This window comes from Acomys minous (genome assembly GCF_964271855.1).
Source record: "Acomys minous genome assembly, chromosome: 13".
NCBI lineage: Eukaryota > Metazoa > Chordata > Mammalia > Rodentia > Muridae > Acomys > Acomys minous.
The window spans coordinates 61,547,126-61,565,550 of record NC_140495.1 but is presented as its reverse complement, the minus strand read 5'-3'; the positions used below and the strand labels follow the sequence as shown (position 1 = coordinate 61,565,550).

The window sequence follows — 18,425 nt, the reverse complement described above, 5'->3', positions numbered from 1 at the left end:
GAAGTAAGAGTTACAGATCGTGGTGAGCTGTTGCCTGAGTGCTGGGAACTGAAGCCAGCTCCTCTGCCACAGCAGGAAGTGCCCTAACCACTGAGCAATCCCTCCAGCCACAGTAATGTTTTGGTTTGACTTGGTTTGGTTTGCTTTTAGTTTTTCAGCACAGGGCTTCTCTGCGTAGCCCTGGCTGTCCTGGACTAGTTCTGTAGACCATGCTGGTTTCAACTCAGAGATCCGCCTGCCTCAGCCTCCGAGTGCTGGAATTACAGGCGTGCACCACCGCGCCCAGCTTATTGTCTCTTTTAAAAGCTGGCAAAATACAATGAACTAAAAAAAAACCCTATTATTTGGCTGCTGTTAGTTCTCAAAAAGAAAAAGAAAAAGGCTAGAAAGATGGCTTCATGGGCAAAGTGCATGCTGCTTAGCGTGGGGACCTGGCCAGGATGCTGCAAAAGTGTAGGGACCTGTCCTGGATACTGCTTAAGTGTAGGGACCTGGCCTGCATGCTTCATAAGTGTGGGGACCTGTCCTGCATGCTGCATAAGTGTAGGGACCTGGCCTGGATGCTGCATAAGTGTGGGGACCTGTCCTGCATGCTGCATAAGTGTAGGGACCTGGCCTGCATGCTTCATAAGTGTGGGGACCTGTCCTGCATGCTGCATAAGTGTAGGGACCTGGCATGGATGCTGCATAAGTGTGGGGACCTGGCGTGGATGCTGCATAAGTGTGGGGACCTGGCCTGGATGCTGCATAAGTGTAGGGACCTGGCCTGGATGCTGCATAAGTGTGGGGACCTGGCCTGGATGCTGCATAAGTGTAGGGACCTGACCTGCATGCTGCATTAGTGTGGGGACCTGGCCTGCATGCTGCATAAGTGTAGGGACCTGGCCTGGATGCTGCATAAGTGTAGGGATCTGTCCTGCATGCTGCATAAGTGTGGGGACCTGGCCTGGATGCTGCATAAATGTGGGGACCTGGCCTGGATGCTGCATAAGTGTGGGGACCTGGCCTGGATGCTGCATAAGTGTAGGGACCTGGCCTGGATGCTGCATAAGTGTGGGGACCTGGCCTGGATGCTGCATAAGTGTAGGGACCTGGCCTGGATGCTGCATAAGTGTGGGGACCTGGCCTGGATGCTGCATAAGTGTGGGGACCTGGCCTGGATGCTGCGTAAGTGTGGGGACCTGGCCTGGATGCTACATAAGTGTGGGGACCTGGCCTGGATGCTGCATAAGTGTAGGGACCTGGCCTGCATGCTACATAAGTGTGGGGACCTGGCCTGCATGCTGCATAAGTGTGGGGACCTGGCCTGCATGCTGCATAAGTGTGGGGACCTGGCCTGGATGCTGCATAAGTGTGGGGACCTGGCCTGGATGCGGCATAAGTGTGGGGACCTGGCCTGCATGCTGCATAAGTGTAGGGACCTGGCCTGGATGCTGCATAAGTGTAGGGACCTGGCCTGGATGCTGCATAAGTGTAGGGACCTGGCCTGGATGCTGCATAAGTGTAGGCACCTGGCCTGGATGCTGCATAAGTGTGGGGACCTGTCCTGCATGCTACATAAGTGTAGGGACCTGGCCTGGATGCTGCATAAGTGTGGGGACCTGGCCTGGATGCTGCATAAGTGTGGGGACCTGGCCTGGATGCTGCATAAGTGTAGGGACCTGATCTGCATGCTGCATTAGTGTGGGGACCTGGCCTGCATGCTGCATAAGTGTAGGGACCTGGCCTGGATGCTGCATAATGTGGGGACCTGGCCTGGATGCTGCATAAGTGTAGGGACCTGACCTGCATGCTGCATTAGTGTGGGGACCTGGCCTGCATGCTGCATAAGTGTAGGGACCTGGCCTGCTTGCTGCATAAGTGTGGGGACCTGGCCTGGATGCTGCATAAGTGTGGGGACCTGGCCTGGATGCTGCATAAGTGTAGGGACCTGACCTGCATGCTGCATTAGTGTGGGGACCTGGCCTGGATGCTGCATAAGTGTAGGGACCTGGCCTGCATGCTGCATTAGTGTGGGGACCTGGCCTGGATGCTGCATAAGTGTAGGGACCTGTCCTGGATGCTGCATAAGTGTAGGGACCTGGCCTGGATGCTGCATAAGTGTAGGGACCTGGCCTGGATGCTGCATAAGTGTGGGGACCTGTCCTGCATGCTGCATAAGTGTAGGGACCTGGCCTGGATGCTGCATAGGTGTGGGGACCTGGCCTGCATGCTGCATAAGTGTGGGGACCTGGCCTGGATGCTGCATAGGTGTGGGGACCTGGCCTGGATGCTGCATAAGTGTAGGGACCTGATCTGCATGCTGCATTAGTGTGGGGACCTGGCCTGCATGCTGCATAAGTGTAGGGACCTGGCCTGGATGCTGCATAAATGTGGGGACTTGGCCTGGATGCTGCATAAGTGTAGGGACCTGACATGCATGCTGCATTAGTGTGGGCACCTGGCCTGCATGCTGCATAAGTGTAGGGACCTGGCCTGGATGCTGCATAAATGTGGGGACTTGGCCTGGATGCTGCATAAGTGTAGGGACCTGACATGCATGCTGCATTAGTGTGGGCACCTGGCCTGCATGCTGCATAAGTGTAGGGACCTGGCCTGGATGCTGCATAAATGTGGGGACTTGGCCTGGATGCTGCATAAGTGTAGGGACCTGACATGCATGCTGCATTAGTGTGGGCACCTGGCCTGCATGCTGCATAAGTGTAGGGACCTGGCCTGGATGCTGCATAAGTGTGGGGACCTGGCCTGCATGCTGCAAAAGTGTGGGGACCTGGCCTGGATGCTGCATAAGTGTGGGGACCTGGCCTGGATGCTGCATAAGTGTGGGGACCTGACCTGCATGCTGCATTAGTGTGGGGACCTGGCCTGCATGCTGCATAAGTGTAGGGACCTGGCCTGGATGCTGCATAAATGTGGGGACCTGACCTGGATGCTGCATAAGTGTAGGGACCTGACCTGCATGCTGCATTAGTGTGGGGACCTGGCCTGCATGCTGCATAAGTGTAGGGACCTGGCCTGCATGCTGCATAAGTGTAGGGACCTGGCCTGGATGCTGCATAAGTGTAGGGACCTGTCCTGGATGCTGCATAAGTGTAGGGATCTGTCCTGCATGCTGCATAAGTGTAGGGACCTGGCCTGGATGCTGCATAAATGTGGGGACCTGGCCTGGATGCTGCATAAGTGTGGGGACCTGGCCTGGAGTTCCAGGACCCACATGAGGTCCAGGTGCAACGGCACACAAGTGTAGCCCTAGCTCTGAGCAGCAGAGTCAGAAGGATCCCTAGATCCAGGTGGGCAGCCATTTTGATGGAAACAGCAAGCTCTGGGCTTAGGGAGAGACCATGTCTAACAGTGGACAGTGACCCAACATTGACCTTTGGCTTCCATGAGTACAAGTGAACAACACGCGCGCACGCACGCACACACGCACGCACGCGCATACACACACACACACACACACACACACGGAAAGAGACTGAGAGACAGAAACAGAGAGAGAGAGAGAGAGAGAGAGAGAGAGAGAGAGAGAGAGAGAGAGAGAGAGCTCTTTTTCAGCTCTAACATCTGTAACATCTGATCTTTCCAACTATCTTGTTTTACCCTTTCTTATGGAGGAGTAGACAGAGCCATTGCAGCTCAGGGAACACGGTCCCAGGATTACACTGAACACTGTGGCCAGACTGAGAGCCAGGTCAGCAGATGCCCAGACAGTGTTCTTCCTGTTGTGAGAGGACAACTTTCGTGGGAGGGCTGTGTTTACTGCCTCTGGCGTACCACCTCTACCACCTACCTCTACCTGTGACTGGCTCACCTCTGTCAGATGACCAAGGCTACAGAGCCCAGAGCCTAGAGAGAGCCTCAGGTGGATACCAGGGAGCCTCTAATCCAGTCCACGCAAATCCCAAGACCTCCTAGGCTCGCCCTTCATGGACAAAGTACTCACTGGCCACGGTGATGTTGACATCCTGTCGCCGCTGACCAGCTGGGTTGGCTGCATGGCAGGTGTAGACGCCAGCATCACTCTCAGAAATAGTGGTGAACACGAGCTCAAGACCCTTCTGGTAGACCCTGCCGTGGGCCGGAAGACGGACTCCAGCGTGTTCCCACCACACACTGGGTACAGGCAGACCCTGGGGGGCTGGGCAGGCAACACGCTCCTCACCGCCCGCTAGCAACACCCGCGGCTCGAGCGGCGGCATGTCTTCAATCTCTGCAGGAACATGAGTACAGGCTAACTCGCTTGGCTGCCGTGGCCACCTGGGCACGTGAGTTCTTCCAGAAGCCTGGGCTCCCTCCGGCCACACCCCTTCTCTCTGCACCCCCTCTTCCATCCCCAGGGCACTGCGCCCACATCGGATACTGTGCCCACCTTAGCCACAGAGACCCACCTGCCAGGTGAAGAGTGGCTTCCAGGACCACCGGCGGGCCCCGCTGTCCCTGGCCAATGCAACGGTAGACTCCTGCGTTCCGTGGCCGGACCTGGGTCAGCAGCAGGGAGCCGTTGGCAAACACCACAGCTCTGCGGAGGTGAGGGGGACTGCGGAGGGAAGAGAGTCCTGTCTGCAAGGAGTGGCCCAAGGCCTCCTCCGGGAACAGGGTGCAGCGGGATTTCGTGTTGGAAGGTGTTATGAGGAGGGTGTGTTATGTACACCCGTCCACATGTGTGTGTGTGTGTGTGCGCAGGTACGCAGATTTTCTTTTCTCGTTTTAAAATCGATTTATTTATTTATTTATTTGGTTTTTGGTTGTTTTGGGTTTTTGTTTTTCGTTTTGTTTGTTTTTTAAATAGGGTTTCTCTGTGTAGCCTTGGCTGTCCCGGACTGGCTTTGTAGTCCAGGCTGGCCTCAAAGTCCCCCTGCCTCTGCCTCCTGAATTTTGGGATTAAGGTGTGCACCTTCACATTCAGTAGCCCTTTTCCTTCATCTTTTTCTTCATCATCATTGTTTTAAGGTTTAAAACAGGGTTTCTCTGTGTATCCCTGGGTATCCTGGAACTCTGTAGACCAGGCTAGCCTTGAACTCACAGAGATCCACCTGCCTCTACCCCACAAAGTGCTTGGATTGAAAGTATGTACCCAGCTTTTTTTTTTTTTGGTTTTTTTTGTTTTTTGTTTTTTTGTTTTTCGAGACAGGGTTTCTCTGTGTTAGCCTTGGCTCTCCTAGATTCACTTTTGTAGACCAGGCTGGCCTGGAACTCACATTGATCCTCCTGCCTTTGCCTCCTGAGTGCTGGGATTAAAGATGTGCGCTACCACACCTGGCAATTCTTTTTATGTTTCTTGCCTAAACGTATGTCTGTGGGCCACATGCATGCCTGATGCTTGCAGAGGCCAGAAAAGGGCATCAGATCCCCTGAAACTGGAGTCACAAGTGGCTGTGAGCTGAAAACCAAACCTGTCTGCAGGCTAGCGGTGGGCGCCAGGTGCTCTATCACGTCAGCCTACTTTATGACAAAGGCCTTTCACTCCATCTGGAACTTACCACTGCAGCTAGACTGGCTGGCCAGCAGGAACCTAGATCCCTGTGTCCCTGGCCCTCAGCACAGGGGTTACAGATGCACGCAGCCACACCTAGCACCGTGACACAGGCCCTGAGGACCTGAACGCAGATCTTCATAGTTGCTTAGCAGTCATTTGACCCACTAAGCTGCCTCCTCAGCCCCTGACCTCGTCCCCTTGCATGCTGGGATTACAGGCACGAGTCACCCTGCTCAGTCTGCAGGAGTGTTTTCCAACTGCAAAAAACCTGAATCCTAGGGAAGGAGAGTGGGGCCAAGTGCAATGTAAGTGAGAGAAAGTAAGACGTGCAACTGTCAGGGTAGCAGGACCACCCCTTTCTGTGTGCACCCCAGTGTCGAGGACAAGAGCCTTCCAGCCAAATTCAATGACGTGATGCTTTCTATAGGACTAAGGGCCCTAACTAGGGAGCCATGCCCCCGGTGACCACAGTGATGCCTGGTACCACAAAGGTGTTCTTTCCTCTTCTAGAGTCCATGCACACATCCGGATAGAAGGGCAAACCCTCTGCAAATCTGATTTCAGAGACATTTGCTTCCTGCTAAAATGTGTTTGGTAGGAATAAGTATGCCTTGGATCTTTCAATGCAGACTGTTAACGCACAAGCACCCTGCCTCCCCGCAAGCTCCTCTCCTGTGTTCCAAGCTTTCTTAGCTATTTATACAATGCTGTTCCTAAAGTTATTTCCTTTTTGCCCCCTACAACAGGCTGCTGAACAAACTCATGTCTTATAGCGTGTCAATATTCTCCAAAACATTAGATACCACACGGCGCCAAGCAGGGGATGAGGGATGGGGAGGCCAAAGTGCTTGGCCACTCAGGAGGTCAGAGATAGAGCACAGGCTCGGTGTCTACACAGCACACTGTCTGACTCAGCCTCTTTGACAATCCCAATTGGCCCACGTGCACCAGAAGTGCAATCATGGCATGTGTGTGTGTGTGTGTGTGTGTGTGTGTGACACATCCTAAGGCACATCCTGAATATTTCCCTTTGATGGGACTCTTTTAGCCACACTAGAATATTCTGCTGCCATCTGCTGAAAAATCTGAAGAAATACAAGTACGTGAGAGGCAAGCCTAATGTCACACTCATTTCTGGTCTGTTTTCCTGAGACAGGGTTTCTCTGTGTAGCCCTGTAAACCATGTGATTATTTAGCAGGCTATTTTAGGGGGGAAAAAAAAGGAAATAAAGTTAGGAACAGAGTTGTATAAATAGCTAAGAAAGCTCAGAACACCTGTCCTGGACTCACTTTGTAGACCAGGCTGGCCTCAAACTCAAGAGATCCCCCTGCTTCTGCTGGGATCATAGGCATGCACCATGGCGCCCAGTTCACACCCATTTCTGTTTGTTTGTGTGTGTGTGTGGTTTGTTTGAGACAGGGTCTCTCTGTGTACCCTAGGCTGTCCTGGACTCACTTTGTAGACCAGGCTGGCCTCCAACTCAGAGTGATCCATCTGCCTCTGCCTCCCGAGTCCTGGGAGTACAGGGGTGCGCCACCACGCCCGGCTCACACCCATTTCCGAAGCAGCCACAGATGCCTTACCGGCTACGGTTAGTGATGGGAGTTTCGTCTTCAAAGACCCACTGCAGGCTCGGGGGTGGCTGGGCTGAGAACTGGCAGTGGAACATGGCCTCCTCGTTCCTTGCGACGACAACGTCCTGCGGCGCCAGTACCACCCTGGCAAAGCTTTCATCTGTGGGGAAGGGAGACACGGAGGAGATGAGGAGGCGGGACAGCAAGCTCTGAACATACACACACACACACACACACACACACACACACACACACACACACTAGCACTGCGAAGCTGTGGCTCCCACCCTGCGTCTTCCCCCGCCGCAGGCTCACCCGCGATGCTCAAGGTGACGTTCTGGCTGCTGCAGGCCTGCCCAAAGGCGTTGTGGGCACAGCAGGAGTAGAGGCCACTGTGTTCCGGACTGGCTGGCCGTAGAGTCAGGTTCCTCTCCTTGCTGCTGACTGTGTGGGTGCTCTGATCATCAGAGATGGGGGTCCCATCACGGAACCACTGGTAGGTAGGCCTGCGGGGAATGGGGTGGGGGTCATGAGCAGAGAAAAAAAAAATCAAAGGATACAGAATCAGCCGTCCAAGTGGACACCCCAGTCCACAAGTGGAGGAACGGAGGCCTGGTGGGGGGGGGGGGGGAGCAGTTCGCGTAAGGGATAAAAGCAGACAGATTCCATGCAGATCTCTCCAGGTTCACCTTTCTCCAGCCACTAGAGGCTGGTGGGAGCATTTGGGAAGGGGCAAGGTGCGGGGGGGGGGGGGGGGGGGGAGGGGGGGAGGGGGTGGAGGTGGAGGGGCGGCACAGGCGGGGAGGCTGCAGGGAGTGGGAAGGGGGGTTGGAGGGCGTGGTGTTGACATGTCTACTTGTCTCCATCCCACCCTCCGGGGCTCTCCTTACCGAGGGTGCCCGTCAATGTGGCAACGAAGTGTGACCTGGGTCTGCGGCTGGATCTCAGCTTCTGAGGCTGGATGCTTCAGGACCACAGGACCTGCCTCGATCCCTGGAGCGGAGCAAAGGCGGGAAAATGGCGGGAAAGGAGGAATCACAGAGCCCTCAGGCTCTGGCCTTACACATACAGGTCAGCACTGGGAAGCCGCAGCTATAGCTGTAGCTGTGGGTACCAAGGGCTTCGGTGAAAGCCTCTGGCAGATAGATGGGACAGAGACTTGAAGTGGGGGGGGGAATGAATGATACTTTGTCTGTTGTAATAGTGTGCTCAGCAATGTGTGGGACCCTGGGTTCAATCCAAAGCAAAGAAAGGGGAAGGGAGGGGCTAGAGGAAGGGAGGGAGGGGAGGGGAGGGGACAGGGTAGGGAAGGAGATGGAAAGATGAAAGAAAAGGGGGGGGGAGGAAGGGGGAAGGAGCCTTCTGACTGTCTCTTATCCATGTAAGTAGTACCTCAACTGTACTCTATCTGGCCCATCCAACTGGCAGTAGGGGAAACTGAGGTAGAAGGCTCCCAGGACTCAGTTGCTGAGTCTGATGGATGCACCGGGCACAGTAACCTCCCTCCAAATAGGCTCTCACATTTGATGTTGAAGGACGCATTGGCACTGCGGGCTTCCTCTCCAGTGATATTATCCCGAGCCACACACTGGAAAGCACCGGAATCCTGAAGCCGGTCCACTGCGGCAAAGCCCAGGCTGCTGCCCTGGGCAAAACGTCGCTCAGTGTCCTGGACAGGCACTCCGTTGAGCAGCCAGTACACCTGCACTGGGCCGGGGGACTCAACTTCACAACGGAGGAGCGCCCGGCGCCCCTGCAGTGCATCCTGGGAGGATGGCTCCTTGATGAAGACAATGGCTGCCTGGGCACCTGCGGATGCAGACATGGGAGAAGCAGGGTCAGGAAGAGCTGACGCCTGCCTCCTAACACGGAGGGGAAAGGTGTCTACATGGACACATCTGGTCAATAAACACAAGCGTGAAGAACAACACTTTCCTCAGAGGAGCACAAACTATGTCAGAACCAAAGACGAGGTACTGACTGTCTCTTATCCATACCCCTACCCCACCCCGCTCCATCCTGCCCCATCAAGGGGTCTTGACTTCTGAGAATAAGCAGGACAAATACACAAGGTTTGACTGTGGCCATGTCAGTGCCAAGAAGATGGTTCAGGCAGTTGGTGCCTGTGGAGTGCGGATGAGGAAGGGAGCCCTGAGGTCTGGGTGGGGTCTGATTGCATCATGCTTCCGAAGAGAAGAGCCCCAGACCTACAGGGCCAGATCTTAGGTCTTGATGCTAAGCTGGGGACCAGGGGACATGACAAGTAACCCAAGCCCCCCTTGGTTGTGCCCACCCCAGAATCAAGTCACCGAACAAAGTTCAATCTTGGCTTGAAAATATCGTGGAAAGATAGCGACTTTAGCCTGAGAACCCGAGAGGACCAGTTAGAGACACAGCCACGAGTCAGCAAAGCTTTGGAGCCCACTCGAAGACGCTCTGCAGCCCCAAATCCTCAGGGGGTACTTCGGCAGACACTACCCTTTCGCTGGACAAGCCAAAATTCTCGAGACGCAAAAGATGTGGGAAGGTCACCCTAGTGTCCTCTGTTCTGTCTACCTGTCCGGCTATAGTCAAAAGCCATGTAAAGCTTTTCATGTAAAGCCATTTGCCTTCCTACACACGGTCACTCAGCTTTAGTCACAACTAGGGGAGCAACGGCCAGGGAGAAGAACAAGGGAAGATCAGAACACCTGTGCTGAGCAGATGGGCTAGGCGGGCGGAGGGCGGGGCCGGCCGTGTGGGTGGCTTGGTTAGAGTAGTGTCAGAAGGAACACACTGGGCTTTGTTCTTGCCTGCTGTGGGAGCCTGGCAGAGTCCTGGAGCCAATGGGCTTGACCTGGAAGAGATGTTCCCAGGCACCAGGAAGAAGCAGGCTCAGGGCCATGTAAGGGGAGAGGAAGGAAGACACCAAAAGAGTTTTTTCCCCATCACTTTCCAAGTCACTGGGGACTATGGCCTGGCCCGCACTCTCTGGGGACCCTGGAAATGAGGTCTGTTTCTTTCAGGCATGAGAATCTGCCTTCTCATGGAGTCAGGTCAAGACAAGTCCTAGGATCCACCAGGGCTGGGTCCAGGTGAGGGGCTATGCTGGTTCCATCTCCCAACCTTTCCCAAGACCCACAACTCCCAACACAAAACACGCAGGGAGCTGGAAGTGTCCCAAAGCACCCTTGTTCCTTCTCAATGGGACCCTGCTGGCTCTCTGGCTGGGCAAGACAATTCTCTACCAAGCAGGGTGATCCCACCCACTACGCCAGTTAACAAACACGCCTTCAGGCATCCCCGGTACCCTGCCAACAAAACGCAGACACTCCCCTACACATTTCTAAATACTCCGCAGGGGTGTGGCCCTGCCCCTGCTAGGCATCATGGTCCAACCCCTTCGTCACACATACACAGTAAACTCAGGCTCAGAAATATGACGGATACACTAAAGAGCTCATGTTACAAAGCCGTGCCCAAACCTGAAGAAGCCAACCAATTCCTCCTCATCCCATGCTTTTCCCAGCCCTGCCCTAGACATATCTGATCCTACAAGAGGAAGGCAAGCAGTTTCCCCACAGCCAGGTCGTATGGCAGACATACCTCCCACAGACGATACCAGTCTCACAAAGACATTCAGACAATACTGAAGAAAAATCGTGTCTAGGACAAGCCTGGCATCAGGGACACTTGCCAACCGCGTCCTGTGACAGGCAGATTCAGCTCCCCAATTCATCCAAATCCTGGGACCCTGTAACTCCAGGATGGTCACCACAAAGCAGAGAGACCACCTGCCTGCCTCTGGTGGTAGCCAGGGCATCCAACGTATAAATGCAGTGAAAACACAAAGTTGTAAACTTGCTTAAAACATGAGTCTGAAACAAAAATATTAAGTGAATGCTTGTGCGTGCATACACATGTGTCCATGTATGAAGAGGCCAGGGGTCAACCTCAGGCGCCACTTCGGAAGCAACCTTCCAACTGTGCTCTGAGGTGGGGTCTCTAACTTACCAAGTAGCCCAGACTGTCTCGCCAATGAGTCCCAAGGGAACCTTTGGTGGTGCTAGGATTCCCAGCCTGTGCCAGCACACCTGGATTTTTATTTTATTTTATTTATTTATTTTTTTTTTTTTGAGACTAGGTTTCTCTGTGTAGCCTTGGTTGTCCTGGACTCACTCTGTAGACCAGGCTGACCTCGAACTCACAGCGATCCGCCTGCCTCTGCCTCCCGAGTGCTGGGATTAAAGGCATGCGCCACCACGCCCTGCCTCACACGTGGATTTTTATGTGGGCTGCAGGGACTGAACTCAGGTCTTCATGCTTGTGTGGCAAGCACTACACTAACTGAGCCATCGCCTCAAAAGCCATGAGAGGGTTCAACTTCTTTATTTACTTGTTTGTTTGTGTGGACGGAATGCTTGGAATGCTTGCGAATAGAGATCAGAGGACGATTCATTAGAGCTGGCTCTCTCCGTCCATCATATGGGTTCCAGGAATTGAACTCGGGTCATTCATCAGGCTTGACAGCAAGTGCCCTCTGTTTAACTGTCTTACTGCCTAAACCCATGAGATTGTGTGTGTGCGTGCTCGTGTATATGTGTGTTTCCCTAAAGGCTTATTTTATTTTTAATTATGTGTGTATATGTGCTCAGACTCAGACAGATCAGACTGCGATCACACAGGAGGATGCTGTGAGCCACTGCGCAGCTATGTGTGTGAAGTGCCTTGGCCAAAGTTCACCTTTGGTAAAAGGCAACTACTGCTAATCCCATGACTCTCTTCCTGCCCAAGGACGCAAACTCTTGTAACATCAGGAAACTCTCCTCATGCCAAGGCCCAGGGATGTGTCGAAAGCCCAGACGGAGGAGAAAGCATCAACCGAGAGCAGAGGAACAACCAGATGGTGAATGGGGCGAGGGAACCACAGACCACCTGCCACAGAAATCTGAGAAGAGCCTGTGGAGCTCAGAGAGGCACCAGCTCAGCATCCCCCTCCTGGGGCCAGGGCTAAGCTGCTCTAGAGCTGTGACCAGAGATGCCGCATTCCCAGACTGCCACTCAGAGCCCCCGGCATCCCGCACCCTATGACATGGCCTGGGAAACATCAAAGCAGGCCCCCCAGGGGCCTCTGTCCTGACGTCAGCTCACAGCAGGTCCTGGTTAGTGCTTGGCTGGGGTAGACTTAGATGTTTCCAAAGGCAGCAGAAAGGAGCCTCCGGGCTTCTCCGAGCCCCCACATTTGTTCAGAAGGCGGTGGGAATGTGCCCAGGCTGACAACCTGCCTGGCTTGTGGTAGACATCCCTCCACTGGTGTTTCAGGGAACCGGGGGAGGCCCTGGCAGCAATGTCAGACCCCAGGAGCTCTTAGAAAGCTTTGTTTGTGCAGATGGTAAGTAGAATACAGCAACGACAGAAGTGGCTTTCAGGGACTAAGATGGTACCTATCTCAAGGCGAAGCATTTCCTGTCCCTGACCTCTGACCTGAGGGATGCCCTCAGTTCTGTGGTCCTGGAAAGGCCTTCTCTGGTGACTCGCTGGTCCTGGGTCTCCTAAAGCTGCATTGCCTTTCACTGCTGCACCTCCTGGAACTGGAGCACAGCAACTTGCTGAATATGGTAGCCTTCCCGCCAGACCCTGTGGGCCTGTCCTGTTAGGGGAGGGGGAGGGGGCTCAGTGTAACCCCACACACCCTTCTCTGTGCTGTACAATGAAGGCACCAGGCTACCACCCAGGCTGTTCAAGAGCTAAGTAGATTTATATATGTGAAGTCCACATACCTGATGGGCCGTCCAAAAGGAAACACTGTCCGTGTGGGAGCTTTGCCTGTGGGCACAAGCAGCCCTATCAGCTCCTGGCAACAACGGGCAGGCAGGAGCCCCCGGCATCTCCCTCCACGTGGCAGACTCCCCAGCATAGCTAGGACTTCGAATACCTCATGAGGGCATTTTCCAAGCAATACATTTTGTTGGCTCTTTAACAATCAACCACACAGACACCCACCAGGACTGCACCTGTAGTCCCACAGAGACACCCATAGTCCCACACAGACACCCACCAGGACTGCACCTGTAGTCCCACGCAGACACCCACCAGGACTGCACCTGTAGTCCCACACAGACACCCATAGTCCCACACAGACACCCACCAGGACTGCACCTGTAGTCCCACACAGACACCCATAGTCCCACACAGACACCCACCAGGACTGCACCTGTAGTCCCAAGCAGACACCCACCAGGACTGCACCTGTAGTCCCACACAGACACCCACCAGGACTGCACCTGTAGTCCCACACAGACACCCATAGTCCCACGCAGACACTCACCAGGACTGCACCTGTAGTCCCAACCTCTTAAGGCCAGCTTCCATGTCTGTTCTCTGCCTGGCGCCCAACCGCACCTGATCACAACCCTAGTCTGACAGGCAACCCCACCCCCACCCCACTGCTTTGTGGGCTCCAGACCCTCCCCGTCTGTGTGCATGAGTGTGTACTCATACATGTGCTGACACACTCCTTACACGGAGGATGAAGCAGCAGAAAGTTTGGTTTGGGAATTTTCTTTTGTGGTCCTGGGGTCCATTCAAACCCAAGGCCTTGTGCATGCCCAAGCAAGGGTTCTACCATGGAACTACATTTGTAACCCTTGGTGTGTTTATGCATCTCATGTGCGTGCGTGCGTGTGTGGTGTGTGGTGTGTGTGTGTGCGCGTGTGCACTTTGAAGCAGGGTCTCACTATGGAGTCTTGGCTGGCCTGAAGCTTGCTATGTAGATCAGGCTGACCTCAAGCTCACAGAGTTCCACTTGCCTCAACCTCTTGAGTGCAGAATTACATAAGTATATCATCAAATCTAGTTTTAGTCCTTGCTTTAAAAAAAAAATTATAGCTGGGCGTGGTGATGCACACCTGTAATCCCAGCACTCAGGAGGCAGAGGCAGGTGGATCGCTGTGAGTTCGAGGTCAGCTTGGTCTACAAAGCAAGTCCAGGACAGCCAAGGCTAACAGAGAGAAATTCTGTCTCGAAAAAAAAAAAACAGAAAACAAATCCCAAGAATTATTATAATTTATTTATTTGTATTTTTTTATTTATTGTATTTTATGTACACTGGTGTTCTGCCTGCATGCATGAGGTGTCAGGGCCCCTGGAACAGGAATTACAAACAGTTATAGGAGGCCATGTGGCTGCTGGGAACTGAGCCTCGGTCCTCTGGAAGAACTGCTGAGCCATTTCTCCAGGCCCTAGTCCTTGCTTTTTTGAGCCAGGATTTTTACAATGTAGCCCAAGCCTACTTTGAATTTGAGATCCTCCTGTCTCTGCCTCCCAAGTGCTGAGATCACACAGATGTGCCTCCACACAAGACAAGCAACAGGAATCTTTAACGAAGCATTCCAGTCCTAAGGAATTTTGGCTAATTCATCCCAAGTATCCACACTTCAACTGCCCATCTCCCAGGGGCCAATCCTCCAGGACCTGTACAGACCTCAGAACCTACACAACATGACCATAGGGCATTTTCCAAGCCACACATTTGTTGGCTCTTTAACCGTCAACCACGCAGACGCCCACTAAGTCTACTTCCTTCTTCTCCCTCTTAAAATAAACCCCCACTCTTTAGATGGGCGCCTCGAGAGCAGGTAGCACTGTCACGGCCCTAGGTACTGAGCCACATCCTGCCATCCCAAGCGTTCCAGGAGCAGGCTCCAGAAAGCCAAGGTCGTTTTCCATGGTAGCCTGTGTTCATTAGAGCGACGGCGTGGCCTCTCCTATACCCAAGGCCCACCAGTCACACATACCTGGCTAACTCTTGTTCAAGACGAAGCTGCTGTCTCCAGGGTCCAGGGCCCTATGAGGGACCTCCTCGACTTGAGGCGGCCCCTGGACCCCAGACCAAAGTGGATCCTGTCGGAGCAGTTATCAATAGAAATGAGACACAGTGTGCCAAGTTTCCATGCCCTTCCTAGAGCAATACTAGGGCACAGGCCAGGACACGCAACCGTCAAAAAGCACAAATGCTCCAGGTAAGAGAGCAGCCAGGCTCCTGTCCCACAAGAAGACGTCTCCAACATAAGCCTCTCTGTGTGGAAACTTCCACGTCTATTTCTCTTGGTTTTTGAAGACATGGTTTCTCTGTGTGTAACAGCCCTGGATGTCCTGGGCCCAATTTATAGACCAGGCTGGCCCTGAACTCAGAGGGATCCTCCTGCCTCTGCCTTCCCGAGTGTAGGATTATAGGTGTGGGCCACCATACCCAGCTCCAGGCCCCTTTTTTATTCTTTCCCGGGACTAGGTTGCCTGCAGCCTCCTACGGTGACCTGTTAAACACTCGAGGACAGCCTTGAGTTTCTCAAGGAGCTGGGATCAAACTCCTTGGAAAAGCAACCGGAGCTCTAAACTGCTGAGCCATCTTTCCAGGCCCCGCCGGTTAACTTCTGAGGAGCGCATCTCCATCACTGTGGGAATAAATTACAGGGGTGAACAGTAAGACCTGTCATCTCCCAGCCCCCCCAGCTTGCTATTTGTGCCTGGGGGTTGAGCTATTGTTCCCATCTACTCAACGGACATTACATGTAGTCTCAGCACCAACAAGTCTAAGGATCGGCACACGTGTCTAGCACCACGTGGATCCAAGCAGAAAGCTGGGGCTTAACCGCTCCATAGCCACGGGCCGCGCCACGGGCCACGCCACAGGCATGGCCCTCCCAATCTTCTATGGGGAGGGTGACACTTGACACATGTGCCTCACCGTTAAGAGACCCTCAAACATCCATGCCAGCCTCCAAGGAAGCAGCAATGGGTGACAGCTCAGGATGACGTGGTGTGGTCACGAAGAAGGGAGACCTTGGTTCTAGTCACAGCCAAACAAGCCCAGCCCATCATCCCTGCCCAGACTCCAAGACACAACTCTGAGTTAATTAGTACCAAGATCGCCGGGAGCCTTTGGAAATCAGAGGCCCCACCCTCTTACTCCATAGTTGGCTCTCATTTGGCAAATGTGGGGCCCGGCCTTGGAAGGCTGAGTTGTGACCCTCTGTCGCCTCTCCTAAGCTCAGCGTCCTTATACGCTCCTCTACCGCTTCCCCAGGCCACAGAGGCCATGTGCCACCCCCACACGAGGGCTGACATGTGTATGCACAGTGACACTTCTGTGCCCCTCCAGGTGACTACGACACTAGGAAAAGTACCGCAGGAGATGTACGGCAATGGTTCCCAATGTTGCCTCCGGCTGCTGCGACACTTTAATTACAGTTCGCAGTGTTGCGGTGACACCCCACCCCACCCCCACCCCCCAACCCCCACCCCGCCATCAAACTGTTTTCATTGCTACTTCATAACTGTACTACTGTTATGAATCGGAATGTGAGTAACTGTGTCTTCGATGGTCTTAGGTGACCCCCTGTAAAAGGGTCATTCAACTTCCAGGGTAAGAATCGATGATTTACAGTTTAAGAACAGTCATATGACAGTCCACTTACCTGAAACAGTTTCCAGAGCTATCTTTACCTATTAGTCAACTTGATTTTCCTCTATGGGCATGAGTTTCTTTTTGGTTGGTTTGTTTTTTGAGAGAGGGTCTCTCTGTGTAGCCTTGGCTGTCCTGGACTCACTCTGTAGACCAGGCTGGCCTCGAACTCAAAAAGATCTGCCTGCCTCTGCCTCCCGAGTGCTGGGATTAAAGGCGTGAGCCACCACGCCCAGCTGGGCCTGAGTTTCTTAAAGTGGAAGCCTTGAACAGATTTTCACACCACCCTCAGCCTATATGAGGCTATTTAAATTGAACTTAACTTGAAATGAAGCTCACGTGGGTTGGAGAGATGGCGCAGAGGTTAAGTACTAGATGATGTTCTAGAAGATACCAGGTTCAGTTCCCAGCACCCACATCGGGTGGCTCACAAGCACCTTTTGTGGGATCTGAAGATCTCTGAACCCTTTGGGCACCTATATGATATACATAAAAACATATCTCTCTCTCTCTCTCTCTCTCTCACACACACACACACAGAACCACCATCACACCACGCTTGGGTTGTTTGTTGATTTGTTTGTTTGTTTGTCTTTCAAGTTTTGTTTGGGTTTGTTTTTTAAATGGTTTATTTATTTACTATGTATAGAGTGTTTTGCCTGCATGCACACCTGCAGGCCAGAGGATCTCATAGGTGGTTGTGAGCCACCATGTGGTTGCTGGGAATTGAACTCAGGACCTTTGGAAGAGCAGCCAGTGCTCTTAACCTCTGAGCCATCTCTCCAGCCCCTTTGTTTTGTTTTTTCAAGATAAGGTTTCTCTGTGTAGCCCTGGCTGTCCTAGAACTCACCCTGTAGACCAGGCTGGCCTCAAACTCACAGAGATCTGCCCTCCTCTGCCTCCTGAGTGCTGGCGTGCATCAACAAGCTCGGCTCATACCAAGTTTTAAAATAATAAAAATAATATAAAATAAAGTTGAACATTTTCTTCCTCAGACTCACATGTAACCGGCAGTCACCTTATTGAACGGAACAGAGAAAACAGCTCCACCCTGGAAGAGTTCCACTCAGCGACAATGCCTGTCCACCTCCTGCTAGGCTCTGTAAGATGATGTGTAATTTCTGACCCAAGCAGCTCTCCACACTGGTCAGCAGTATTTATTTTTGTATCAGTATGCGTGTGATACGATGCGTGTCTGTGTATATGTATGGAGTGGTGTGTGTGTGTATGGTGTGTGTGATGTGGTATGTGCGTAGAGTGTGGAGGTGTGAGGGTGTTTTGTGGTGTGTGTGTGTGTACAAACTACAGAGGCTGGCACAGTTGTCTTTCTCAGTCACTCTCTACCTTTCTATTGAGGTGGCGTCTCTTCTCTCACTTGAACAAAGAGCCCTTGATTCGGCTCGGCTAGCTAGCCAGCCTGACTCCTGTACACTGGGTTTATAGGTGGCTACCACACCCATCTCACAATTACGTAGGCTCACGGGATCTGAACTCTGGTCGCCATGCTCACACAGCAGGTGTACTGCCCACTGAGCCGACTCCCCGGCCCCTCAGTGCACTTTACAAACAAGGACCCTGAACTTAGGGCATTGTCGTGAACGGCAGAGGGAGTACTTACCCCAGGCATGCCAGCCTCTTGAGTCTACAGTCTTTCCATGGTGCCACCAAGGAAAGCAATGGCTTTCTTTTTTTTGCTTTGTTTTTTGGTTTTTGGTTTTGGGTTTTTTGAGACAGGGTTTCTCTGCGTAGCCCTGGCTGTCCTGGAACTCACTCTGTAGATAAGGCTGGCCTCAAACTCAGGGATCCTCCTGAGTACTGGCATTAAAGACGTGCGCCAGCATCACTGGGCTGACTACAGTGGCTTTCTTTTTTGTTCACTAACTCCCTTTCACCACCCCTCCCCACAACCACGCTGTTGGATTTAATGGAAAC

General features: G+C 53.1%; 1 protein-coding gene across 1 annotated transcript in view; it reads right to left on the bottom strand.

The window, feature by feature from the left end:
- PTK7 (protein tyrosine kinase 7 (inactive)) overlaps positions 1-18,425 on the bottom strand; it is a 66,475-nt gene that overhangs the window by 16,543 nt on the left and 31,507 nt on the right. The window contains exons 2-7 of the mRNA XM_084755051.1: positions 8,573-8,860; positions 7,942-8,044; positions 7,367-7,557; positions 7,061-7,211; positions 4,389-4,537; positions 3,944-4,210 (exon numbers count right to left, since the gene is read on the bottom strand). Coding sequence (XP_084611177.1) covers positions 3,944-4,210; positions 4,389-4,537; positions 7,061-7,211; positions 7,367-7,557; positions 7,942-8,044; positions 8,573-8,860 — 1,149 coding nt within the window. The remainder of the gene's footprint in view (positions 1-3,943; positions 4,211-4,388; positions 4,538-7,060; positions 7,212-7,366; positions 7,558-7,941; positions 8,045-8,572; positions 8,861-18,425) is intronic.